General features: G+C 41.3%; 1 protein-coding gene across 16 annotated transcripts in view; it reads right to left on the bottom strand.

The window, feature by feature from the left end:
• Positions 1-13,369, bottom strand: part of UNC13B (unc-13 homolog B) — a 214,756-nt gene that overhangs the window by 118,552 nt on the left and 82,835 nt on the right. For all 16 annotated transcript variants that reach the window (XM_040579848.1, XM_040579847.1, XM_040579852.1 and 13 more), the window contains one exon: positions 12,645-12,735. In XM_040579848.1, coding sequence (XP_040435782.1) covers positions 12,645-12,735 — 91 coding nt within the window. The remainder of the gene's footprint in view (positions 1-12,644; positions 12,736-13,369) is intronic.

The raw sequence follows: 13,369 nt of genomic DNA on the forward strand, positions 1-13,369 counted from the left end.
ACTGTTCTGATGGCTTATTTCCAGAATCTTAAATCAAATAACAAGGAATCAATTCATGGATCAGAGGGAGAGGCAATGGAAAAAAACCCTTTTCAAAAGCCAGCATGGCCTCTCCAGCATCACTTAACGTGGCAGAGAACAGCAACTAATTACCTTATGGAGCAATGCCCTGCTACCTGGGCTGACAGATTGCGTCCTCTACCAGCACTTTCTTCCTCATTTGCCACAGATGCACCAATTTTCAAAACGCAGGGAAAGAATCTTTTTTACTACCCTACCTTTGTCTTGATGACTCCTGGCTTAATATGCTTTTCTCTGCAGGTAGGAATAATTTCATGTACTTATATTTCCTGCACAAAGTAGCTGCTGATTAATGAACCAAAATACCCCATAAATACCTGTTATAAACTACATACAACCTCTCTCAGTCTCTGAGGACACCGATAGTGTAGGCACTGAACAGAAAAAGAGTGGCACTGCCAGACCATAGCTCTGACAAAGCTGACCCCAGTGATCACACCTATATTGATAAGCCCAGACACAGCTTTCACGCCTCCAGTAAAGGCACTTGACAAGCTCTACAAAATGGGCATGAATTAACAGGGTCTAGAAACCCAGGCAGTCTGCTGCCCTGATTACGAGGGACAAGGGAGGAAATTTAAGGCAAAAAAATAATACGGCTGGATTTAGAAAGCCTCTGCAACGGGATGAAAACTGCACTACAAAGCAGGCTTTGATTACATTGGTGACCTAAGTCAAGTGACTGAGAAGCCGGTTAGCCCCTTCAGCAAGTCTGTGATGGGAGGGACAAGCACAGTTTGACCAACACACACAAATACTGAGCAGGGATGTTGGGGGGTCATTCCAGTAGCTGCTGCCTCTGCTCTGTGCTCTCAGGTCTTGGAAGCCACTCCACCTTCACCAGAACTGGAGCAAGGCAGATGTAAAGACAGGATGAAAAAGGGATGATTCTAGCAGCTGTACAGACTTCTACATTAACTAGCAATTGCTCCTGCAAGCTAAAAATAGAGCAACTTAATTAGGATGAGTGACACGTATCCATGTCACAAAATATGAAGGAGAGTGGTACTTGCTTAAAATTAAGTTCCTTAAATTAGGCATAACAAAATTCAGAGTGACTACACCAGCCAATCTATAGGTATTTGTGTAGACAAAACTGGATGCTTCAAGTACCTGTTATATGAGATACCATAAAAACACTTGCATGCTGCACTAGCACGATACACTGAATAAAAATAGAAAAATTTAAATAAATAGCAATAGAATTTAGCACTCTCAGTTTCTCAATAACAGTTTCTAAAAAATGTGTGTGTTATCTTAAAATACAAGGTGAATATTGACTCATTAACAAAAATAAGAAACAGATGGAAACACAGTTAAAATAAACTGATCTTTTACATAAAGATATCTCTATTTGTATTTTGTATATTCTTGTATGCAACAACCTAAAGTATTGACCATAGTGAGGGTAAATAGATAAATCAGTTGAAGGCTAAACCTAAACTCCCTTCTAGCTGGAGAGCTCTATTATCTCCTTTTTAGTACATATCACCGGTTTTGTCTTGATAGTCTGTTGCTTTTCAAGCTCTCCTGGAAAATAATTTTCCAGTGTTGGCTTTTTATCTAATTAATATAGGTTCAATTGAAATTTACTGTCTAAATAAGCAACTGAAATCCCATGGGGAATTTTTATAATCTCATTTAAGAACAAACCTGTTTACTAACTACACCACATTTTCTGAAACTGTTACCACTTGATGATTTGTCAGAAAACAAAATTATACCTATGACAGGTTCATTAGGCATGAGTCACTAATAACTACCATTCTTCAAGAGAACCCTCACACCGTCTAACATCCTTAATATCTACTGCGTAACTGCATAGAAAAGCCACCATCCAAGAGGGGCTGCAATATGATTTTCACAATTTCACTTCAGTGACAGCACTAAGTAGCAAATACCTCTCCTACACACCTTCGGTCATGCTCTGAAACCCACAGGGTCCTGCAAGGCAGCACAGCTTAGCAGCAAAGGCAGGCGGGTGGGCAGTGTGAGCGCATCACGGCCATGCTATGAAAAATAGTTACAGAGGCTATGGTCCCACGGACATTTCTCACAGCCTACTTAGAGGCTTCCTGCATGACGAAGTCCATTCTTTGCTCCCACAGGCGACTGTCACATAATAGCTTTCATAAACAGACCCATTTTTAGATTAATTAGAAACAGAAAGGGCAAAGAAACCCATTTGGAAGCTGTTCACTAACAATTAGAAAAATTGCTTTCTGATTTCTAGCCTGAGTTTGTTCATAACCAGCTTATACCCTTCTGTTCTTGCACTAACATTAACCTTTAGCTTAAATAGCTGTAAACTTGCCAATATTTACTCCCATGCTCTATTAGTACATGGCAGCAACATCCACTCTCAGTTTCCAGTCTGCTGAACTGAGCCATACATCTCACACATCCTCAGCACCTCCCCTCCCAGGACTACCCCAGTGTCCTCTCTCCCACTTCTAGAACCTATTCTTTGATTTTTGCAATAGTTCCCACCTTCTCCAAATCATTCGCTGGTTTCCCACATGGCGTATTAGAAAAATTATGGAAAAACAGGCAGATGAGACCTACTGCCCACCTGGTCTGTCACAGTGTAGCAGAAAGCAGCATGAAATTAGTGTTTTTACTATTTCCCATTTGACAGGCAGTAACACTTTCTTTCCCGCAGCAACACTTCCTTTCCCAATTATTTCCACAGCCGTGCCAGCGAGGGCTGACTAAATGAGTCCATAGTTACCCAGAACAGCCCTTCCTTCCCTCTTCCTGATCCAACGTGTAAGCGTGGCTTAAACAGGATCCTTCTGGTTTTAGCAGGATACTCCCGCTGGCCAGAGGGTAGCACCGATGCTCACCCAGAACATCACCCTGCAAGCCTGAAGGCACAAGCTACTCCGTACAGCAAGGGACTTGCCGCCTATGGTGTCCCAGTAAATCAGCACTCAAACTTAGCCAGCCCTGCCAGCATCTGGTACCTGCACACTTGAGCTATGGTTGAAAAGCTCAAGCTGCATTTGGGAGTTCACTCCAGCTTTATGCCTACATCATCTTTAGTTTTATAGCACACAAAGGATGAGAAGCTGTCAATGCACTTGGGAAATTCCCCCTGCAAACAGGTATCTGATACCCTGATGTTCTCAAGTGCCTTTCAGCAGAGGATGCACATTACAAAGCCAGCTCACAGACTGCCAGGAAAGGCTGCAGACATTTCCTTACAGATTCAAAAGCCAAGGAATGGAAGAACTGCTTCTACCTTTTCCACATACACGTTTCGAATGGAACCGATGAGGAAGCACCAAAAAGCCCTTTTGAAAGTGCCAGTGTTTAACCATCACAGCAATGGAAATGAAGCCACACCCTGACCCAGGTCAGGCTCATCTGATCAGTCCTCCACAACGTCACAAAATTGTTCAGACTCTTGAACTGACAGTAGACAACTTGTTGGTGGCCATGATATGCCCTAAAAATCCTGTCTGGGTGCCAAGAAAGGAGTCTGAATGCAAAGAAAGCTCTTGTATGACCTGGCAAAAACTACATCCTAATAGGCTGCATTCATTTGCTGTACCACAAGACCTTCAGATGGCTTGAAGTCAATAAATCACTGACATTAAAATGTGCAGAAAATCAAAATGCTGCTCTATTTTACATTCTACGTAGCATCAGCCAGAACTGGAGCTCTGCTCTCTTCAGGCATTACATTAAGCATTATTAACAGCATTTTGACTTCCAAATGCTGCTTTTAGGTGGGGGTGGGGAGAGGGAAGAAATCATCTTACTTAAATCCAGATGCACAGTACTAGAAGATTCCAATTACAACAACCCTTACACAATTCCAAAAATTAGTTCAGAAGCATGCAAAGCAACCCTGCCCTACATCTAAACAAGTTGTGTAACCATGCAGCTTGGAAAACAAGAAACAAGTGAAAGAAAAACAAAAACAACACTAAAAGACAAAACTGTCATGTACCAAACCCCTTTTTCTGACCTACTGCCTTTTTTCTGTGAAGTTATAATGTTATTCAAGGCATTTGTTAACATTGCATGAATAGTTAACGCTTCATTTATGGTGCTTTCAGCCAGTGCTGGTTACCTTATCTTTTCCCCAAGTCTTGTGCTTTGTAAGCCGTAAGACCACTGCTATCTCTCTGGTGCAGCATTTCTTGTACATACTGCTTCATTAATACACAACTCTGGGAAATATCCCCTCCTCCCACACAAAGTCTTAAAAATAAGAGTGTGAAGTCTGGCTCTCCCAACAGCCAATGCTATTTTTAAGGGCTGCGTATGTGGCAGGTAGGAGTCCCCCCACCCACCTCTCCCATTGCACCCCTATTCTGAGCAGGAGGAACTAACTTACTCAATGCCAGATGAAGCTCGCTCAGTTTCTACTGATGAGCACCATGCCTGAGTGCCAAGTTGAGGTGGTCAGGACACCACAGGTTTCTGTGTCCCACTCCACATCAGACACAAGCCTCTATTGACTGAGCACAGTGCTGTAATTCTTTCTGCCACTACATCCCCAATGCAAGGTGCAAAGAGGGGAGTTCTGCATAAGGTGGCAATGGTTGCCTCACCTCTAACATTTTTAGTGTTATTCTATTTCAGTATATACTATTTAGAGGACTTGGTCCACTCTCCAAACAGATCCGTGTTCCATTTTTTCCTGAAAGCTGCTGACAACTGCTGCAGCAAGTCCGAGGAAAAGACAAGCACTTGCTCGACAAAGCATTTGGAAGAGTCTTGGTACAAATGTGAAAGGAGGCTGGGCAGCATCAGACAGGGAAAAAGAGCTTACTGTAGTAGTTCATCCTGGTTCAGAGGTGCTCTGCACACCTGAACACATGGACAGTTCCTTCAGCCTGCAACACACACATCACTTCTGGAGGTAACAAACACAGGAACTGCTGTGACTGTATTGCCTAAGAGAAACGATGTCAAAGACAAAAAGGCAGCAATTCTGGGCATGCAGTCTAATTGGGAACGGAGGAGTTCTGCAAGACATAGGTCATCCATGCACACCATCAGCCCGCTGCTGCCACCCACACCACGCTCTCTGGTCAGCAGAGGTACTCCTTCCGTGGAGAGGAAGGAAGGTGACTAAGACACCTCTTCCTTCAGAGAACACCAACTTGTCAGAATCAGTATCTATTTTATAGGACCACAATAAATTTGAATGGGAATATTTCTCTGGTCTAAGATGTCCAAACAGGGGGAGGGAGCACAGGGAAGTCATTCCCTAAAAGAGTGTTCCTGCTCAGCAGTCAACACACTTTTCAAAATCGTGGGAAACCTAGGTTAAAATCTCAGTATTACCCAGTTTAGATCAGGAACTAGAGTTCTATTCACCCTTTATTCCAGATATATTCCAGCTTAAAGTGCTGGCTCTTCCACAGAGCAGTCTCCCATCTGTCATATCCCAGTCAACATCAAAAAGTTAAAACCAGAAAGTCTAACCCCCCGCTCACCACAAAAAACTCCACACTTTGCAAAAGCAGCAGCCACTTTTCATCCAGCTTCACCTAGAAGTCAAACACTTACACATCAAGTGTTTCAAATTATAGAAAAAAAAAAAAAAGGAGAGATATAATGGCAGGCTATTCATATGCATCCCAGTACTGCCATTATAACCTTACAAGCCAAAGAAGTTCAGCCAGGCTGGATTACTTGAACTTAACGTGCAGTGCTGGCACAAAGTAAGAGATGCACCTGATAGTGAAGCATCACATGATTGTAAACTACATCCCAGATGTCGCACAAACACCTTCAGTTTATTTTTAAGAAAAAACAATGAAATAAACCTCAAAAGAAAATTACACTTGGATTCCCATTCAAAACTTTCATAAGAATTTTGAATTATAGATGTGCAGAATCTACAACACAAAACTGGAGAAGCAAAGCTATAGCCCTGAATACTATGGTAGATCAGGAAAGAAACAACGTCAGGATTCTTTGCTTTCCTGTGGAAGCTCCACCTGATCTTGTAAGCCTGCAGGAGGCTTGCAGTGACTATAATATAATATTATATAATTGCAGCAAATATAATATAATTATAGGAAAGTTAGCTACTCACTCTGCAAATCCTGTTATGACTAAGAAAATTCCCCAAGTTTGTTTGGGTTGTTTCTAACGAGCAACGGGAAGGCATGGAGGAACTCTGTTGTCACTGAAGGGGACTGATGTCCCTTGTACTGGGGAATACAGACCACCAACACCAAAACTGGTTTTTAGCAGAGGTGAATTGAAGTTGAGTGTCAGTATACTTGCAGAAAATCCTGTTAGCAACTGAACAGGCTGCTAACTGCTCTGGTCATTATGAAAAGCATCTCTGACCATCATGTTGCTCCACAAGAGAGCATTTATCTTAATTTTAGCATAACTACTTTGAAAAGGGCAAGCCTGCTGATTTTTCCCACTGGAGATAAGGTTATCAAAAAGCTACTCAAAAATCACAACAGCAGTGAATGAAGGCACTATTTTCTTGTGTATACAAGAAATAATTATCTCTTTGCTGTAACGTAACCGTTAACATTCATTGTAAAGCAGGTTAAACAATGATAGTAGGTCTTGGAGAATCTCAGTCAGGCTAAATAAACATGCATTTTATTCCAAACAGATGTGAATATGCAGGTATCATATTTAAGACACTCAGAGATGAAGGGACCTTTTCCTCCTCTGATTACCGCATGGCAGCTGAACCTTTCCTCTCAGAGAGGCAACCAGAAGAGACCACAAACACAGGTTGTTCAAGCACTGGGGAACTACCCTGCACTAAAATCTGCCTCAGGAAAGCCGTGAAGGGCTTTGAGCAGTCCCACAAGGCTTGACAGCCTGCCAACGCAGATGCAACACAGGGAAGTAAGATTATGGCATGAGGAGATAGCAGAACACCTCCACTGCTTTTGTATTTAAATGTTTTGTAAGTAATTATTGTTGTGCAATCTGTAAGAGATCTGAAAGCCACACGCCTTTTATATATAAGGTATGAAGAAATCATTTTGCTGCCACGGTGAGCAAAGCCACCTCGCAACAGACAGTCTGCACTGCAGCTGGCAGGAACCCTCCGATCACACTTTACCTACACATACGTGACGTTGCAGGAACACCTCGGGTGTAGGAACAGCGATTTCATGAGCACCAGGGTGTCCTACAGATTCCCACCAACACAGATCCCTGGGACATTTAATCAGCAATGCTGGTATTTTGGTGGAGGTTAAATACAACAGGTAGAGAAGATGTTTAACTGGTTATGTAGTTTTTCTGTATGAAGAGAAGTTTCTAGCAACTCTTAGAGTCACAGTGCTTCAGTTTGCTTCTTTGCCACTGTGTGGGAGGCTATGAAAATGCACAGCTTACTCATCTTCACGGGACTGAAAAGCTTTGTTGCCTAGGTGTCTTTTTAAGGGAAATAAAATGTTGAAACTATTGCATGGACTGCACTGCTCATGAGAGGCAGAAGGGGACAGTTTCTCACCTTTTGGTGATGGGCTCAAAGCAGGCATCTCCTCCGCTAGCCATCTGGGCTGGAGCATAGGACACGGTTTTACTGATCAGAGGGCCTGGATCCACATCAACTAGCAACTGAAAATGCACCAGCTAGTGCCTTGCTGGTCTCCTCTATAACAATGGAAAACTGGAAAGGGCTCTTCAGGGCACCCCACAGCTACATAAGAAGAGAACTGTGGTGGTTTGCACCAGTATTTTTCTTAAAATAAAAACAGGGCTTCACACTCCAAAATCACCAACGCTACACCCTCCCTGGGCCAGGGCTTTTAAATGTGAGACCCTGATGGTTCTGTTTGCAGATGCTTGATCAGAAGTGCCGACTGCTACAGGACATGGAAAAATAAGACTGAGGATAGGGCTGGGTATCTGTAAGACTAGAGAACAGTCGTTTAGTACCCCCACTGCAGGTGCTTACCATATTCCAGAAAAATAAGGTAATGAACTACACCCGCCATCTCAGTATGTGATCTAGTCATGTAGCAGTCAAAAAGAACATGACTACTGACATTTAACAGGGACCGACAAACATTAAAATCAAAATAACTCAATATCTAGAAGAAGAAAAACCAAAGAGGCAACATTGCTCCAATGATTTTGTTTTTGCAATGAAAACAAGTAAATTGAGGTATTTAATCTCCTGATATAAACAAGGAAAATTATGCCTAAGACCTTTTTCCCCTGTAAATGAATTCAATATAAATTGACCCTACTCCCTCTTGTAATACTTAAATATACTTGAAAGAATTGGTAAAAGATGCAATATGATGACTTGACTGAATTTTTGCTCTTCTATGTTACAAAATCTCAGGTACACATCTGTGTGATTTTAAAAGTCAGCTGTGTCCCTAGCTGAAGGCTATTTCAGTTAAAGAGGGCTGCAAGGTGCCACTGAAGGACTGCAGCAGACAAGCTATCAATTAATCCCTCTTTGTAGACAAAGTTCTAAGTGTGAAGGTGAGAATTATTGAATCATTCCTCTAAGGGTCAAAACCCCCAGGGTTGATTCTGCCATGATTAAGTTTCCTCCTCACAAACACAGAAAGAGAACAAATAAAACAGCAGAAATGAAGGAAAAACCACGCAAGCCATGCTTAAGCTTCTTTAACATGCACAGTTACAAATTTCTATGACATTTTATAACTGTCCAGTCTTTATTAAAATACATTTATTTGAGTCTACATTTCTTTGACTCCTGGTGCTGTAGGATGCAGGTACATTACTGATATGAATATTAATCTCTTTCCAGGTAGGAGGCTGAATTGCTCAGGGGATATATAATCATATCACATATGGGAATTTCTTGGGTGTCTTTTTTCTTTTCTATCATTTAAATTTCAGCCAGATCATTAACAATTAAGAATCATAAGAACCATTTCAGCAGCCTATGTGAGAGGAATCCAGCAGTTCGGATCCATGAGCTGAAGCTCCATGTGTATTAATGAAATTATATTGCATGTTGAGGAATGGAAACTTGGAAAAGAGCTGGAGGCATTGCTTTGAACATTAAGGACACAAGCAGCAGGTCCAAGCACTGGAACAAGAGAGAAAGATAGTCCTCTTGAGAGCTTCTAGGCAACAATGGAAGATGGGAAGATGTTAATAGTCTGATCACAGAAATGAGACATGACCTTTCCTAACTACCAACAGAACCACCTGGTTAAGACTATCACCACAGGGACCTTTAAAATCCTGATACCCAACTGGATACTCTGTACTCGTACCACTGACTCTCAAACAACATCTAGGAATGAGCTGATGATGCAGGAGGTACAGAGAGCGGACAGAAGAGATGCTCTTCTAGATTTGAGCAAAAGTACAGAAGAAATGAGGGTGCAGTTGCATCTCAGAAAACTAACAGTCTTTCGGATACCTCAGAAGAAAAGGAATTAAGACAAGCTAGAAAAACACTATGTAATTCAAGAACACAGACTAATAAAAAAATCAGTAACTAGAGCTCATGAGAAGCAGGCTTAAAGGACCAGACAGTTCAGGAAGCTGTTAACAGCCATTGAAACAGCATTAACAGAGAAAAATCACAAGCTATTGCAGTGAGGAAGGAAAGGACATACAATGAAAGACCTGTACCCCTCTTCAGAGGGCTTGAATACTCTTCATGTGGAAGTTTTAAGGACAAGCATGACTGTACAGGAAAGAAATCAAAAAGCCAAAGCACTAAATTAAACACCTAGCAGTGAACTCACAATATGACAAAAAACCCCTATGGCTGCTACTTGCAGCAAGACAAAGCTATCATCAGATGGCATCAAGAGGACTGGAACATTTGATGCCTTAATTGCTTCACCTCTTCACTGACAGTGACCAACTGCAGTCAGGCAGCTGACAGAGTATCGGGTTTTAAGAAAAGGAAAAAAAGTTTAGCGAGTTATAAAAAACAGTCCGCAGTAAAGGACAACAGATTTGAAAGTAAACAGAGAAGGTAGTTATTTCTAAGTCAGCTGGCCCTGGTAAGTCTTCAGCCTTGGGTACTGGGTTCCAAGGCTGACAATCACGAAGTGCTAAGAACTTGAAAAACAGGCAGTGGACTTGAGCACTTGAAAAGGGCAAAGCAAGCATTCGCTTTGCTTACAAAATAGGAAGAGGAAGACTTGGATAATTATGAACATGCTAACTTGACTGCCCACCCCTCCCCAGGAAATAAGACTGGACAAACAAATTAATTCAAATTTTCTAGAACATAAAAAGGAGAGAAATAACAGCAAGCATGGTTTCATCAAAAGTACAACTGTTGCCTTTAACTTCCTTCTGTGACAAGGTAAACTAGTTTTAGCGGTAGGAGAATAACAGTACAAGTTTCATATCCTGAGGTCTGAATAAAACTGCTAAAATAGATGCAAGCACACTGGAAAAAATTATACTCAGGACAGAGAAACTCCAGGAATGTATCAAGTAGGGTCCCTCAGGCACCTCTGGTAGCGCACAGCCTGCCAGCCTGGGCACTACACAACGTTGTCACATACAACTTGAAGGATTTATAAGCATGACAGATTAGGAAGACACAATGTGCTTAAGGAGTGAAAAAAACAATTCTGTAAGAACAAGTGCAATTCAGCTGTAATTCAATGTAAGTACAGGCTAGGTAGAAAGCTGACAAAGCCCTTCTTCAGAAAAACCTCAGGTCTAGAAAGGACAAGAAGCTAACTACGCATCAGTGTTAGTTTGTGATACAAAAGCACCATCACAGCAGGATACCAGATATCTTGGGGTATCAGGATCACAGTCCGGAAACAGTCTTCATTGCTCTGCAGAGCATGTGAGCAGGCTCTCAGCGAGGTTTCTACATTCAGCTTTGGACACTGCACTTCAGCAAATACAAAGAAAGGAGAGGGGAAAAAAAACCCCAACCAAAAACCCCAAAAGACAGGCTGATTAAAGAGTGCAAAAAAAAAAAAATCCTGACAAGAAAAGGCTGAAAGACAAAGCGTCATTTAGTAAACACGAGAAAAGTGAGTAGGGCTTCGTGCTCTCTTTGCAGCAGCCCTTCACTATTCCAGAGAGGAAGGGAATCCATTCTGCTTCTTTACTACTTGTCCTAATCATAAGAAATAGATTTATACAGCACAAGTGAGATCTAGAGCAGAGGTCAGGAAAAGCTTTTGGGCAGTAAAGACAGTTGAGCCCTGGAGCTGGCTGCTGGAAAACTCCATCTGATGTTTTCGGTTTTAAGGGAATTTTCGATGAATAACTGTGAAAGTCATCAAGGCAAAGCAAATCATGACATATTGCTATCACAACTACACTAGTGTTTCTGTAACAGTCATCTCAAAGCATGTCTTCCTTCCAGCTCAGTAGAAGCACAAAGATTGATGCTGAACCACTTCATGGACCTCGTACTCTGTCAGAAAAATAAGAGAGAGATCCAGGGATAGGCATTACTGAACTTCTTGTCTCTTCTAGTATGTTTGTGCACTTGTTTTCCATAAGGCACAGAAAAAAACTGTTTTGCTTGCATGCTCTACAAAATCACAGCAGTTCCTTTTCTTCTTATATACGAAAGATGTTCTTAAATTTCAATTTCTATGTCATGCTGACAGTTCTGACCCAAATGCCTTCCTCTCAGAAGTGAAGTAATCACACATTAATTGTTAGGTTGGAAAGAATTTATAATCCAGATAAACTAAAGGAAAAACTATCTCTGCTATGGCATTTCAGATGCCTCCCCAGACACAAAAAAAGAATAATAGTTGTTCTCCTAAAAATCTGCCACAAATCCAGAACAGAAAGGAAAGTCCTGCTACTGATAGATACTGTAGAATAACTTCTTACAAAAACGAAATGAGAGAGCTCTAGAAGAAAGTAGTGTTTCCAAATGAAATACATTAACACTGCACTTTGTGTAGTAGGCAATAGTTTATCATCTATAGAATATGAACACCATATGTTATCTTTCTGTGGGCATACAGATGGATGAAAGCATAAGACTTTTTTTAAAAAAAAAAAAACTTTTCGGGTCTTAATCGCTGTTTTCTAAAACAAGAGTGTTTACACTGTTGAAGAAAATGTCATAACCTTTTCCTTTTGACTTCCCAAATCAAGATTATTTATTTTTAAATCTTACTTTCATGAGATGGAAATACCAAGACTACTTATACACCCACTTTCAATTAGTATATGTAAAAATATTTGATGTAAAGTTTCCCAAGGAACATTTTCACACGACAAATAATACAGATAACTCCTACTAAGCTAACAAGCTATCCTCAAGTTGCCTTGAGAAAAAGTCTTCATTTTGAACAGTTTAACACAAATCATTACATGCCAGACATTATTATTACTATTGAAAAATTCTGAGCTAATTTCTCTGCTTTTGCATCTTACCTGATATTCATCTCTAGTTCCACACAACAATGTTCAAAATGTTTGGTTGAATTAGATAGCTCTAAGACCATCAAGACATGCTGCAGTCCTATACAATACACTTAATTAAACTTTTGTCTGTAAAACATCAAAACTCTAAGAGGTGTCTTACAAGGAAGAAGAAATGAAACCTTCAGCCACAGATCTAAAACCCAGGTAACACAGAAAAGGAGTGAAGCAATACTCCATCCTACCTCTTGAAGCTGCAGTCGAACTTTGCTAATGGCTCTAATCCAATGGACTCTTGCTGGAGGAAATGGTGGTGGCTCATTGTCACCATGGTAGCTTAAAGGCAAGAAACAGAAAACCACTATATGAAAAACACTCATCTGTAGCATTAAAGATTCAACATTACACAGTGCAATCACAGCTTCAGAAGTAACCAAAGGGCTCCGGTCAATATAGCCCTGCTGTGGGAATTGAGAGGCTAAAGCAGAGGGTTCGTTATACACAGGAACTGTCTTGGAGATAGATGCGCTGAAAGATACAAACTAGGACACAATCCAGACCCAGGAGTAAGGCAATGTTGGTCACACCATCAGGAAAGCAGTCTGAAACACCCGATCAAGTCAGTTAAACACATTGGTATCATAACTGCACACGCAGAGAGGCAGATAGAACATTTTTCCATCCCCATGCCTGTTGCAGGTCCCTTCTAAACTCTGACTCTTCCTGCTCCCTCCTACCGGTACAAATTTACAGCCCCTTTTCAGTGGAAACACTGGCAACAGGGCACAGCTGTGTTCTTCCCTACCGACTGCACCCTCCTCACACCGCACTTCCATACAGCTTTGCAGGAGGGCACATATATCTGGCAGCAATGCTCCGTCTCAGTGCCCCATCTCACATTTTACACTCCCTAGCCTCACTATACATTGGGCCTTTGGTTGCATTCCTTCTTTTGTATGTTGCTGAGCTG

Source organism: Falco naumanni, chromosome Z (assembly GCF_017639655.2).
Source record: "Falco naumanni isolate bFalNau1 chromosome Z, bFalNau1.pat, whole genome shotgun sequence".
NCBI lineage: Eukaryota > Metazoa > Chordata > Aves > Falconiformes > Falconidae > Falco > Falco naumanni.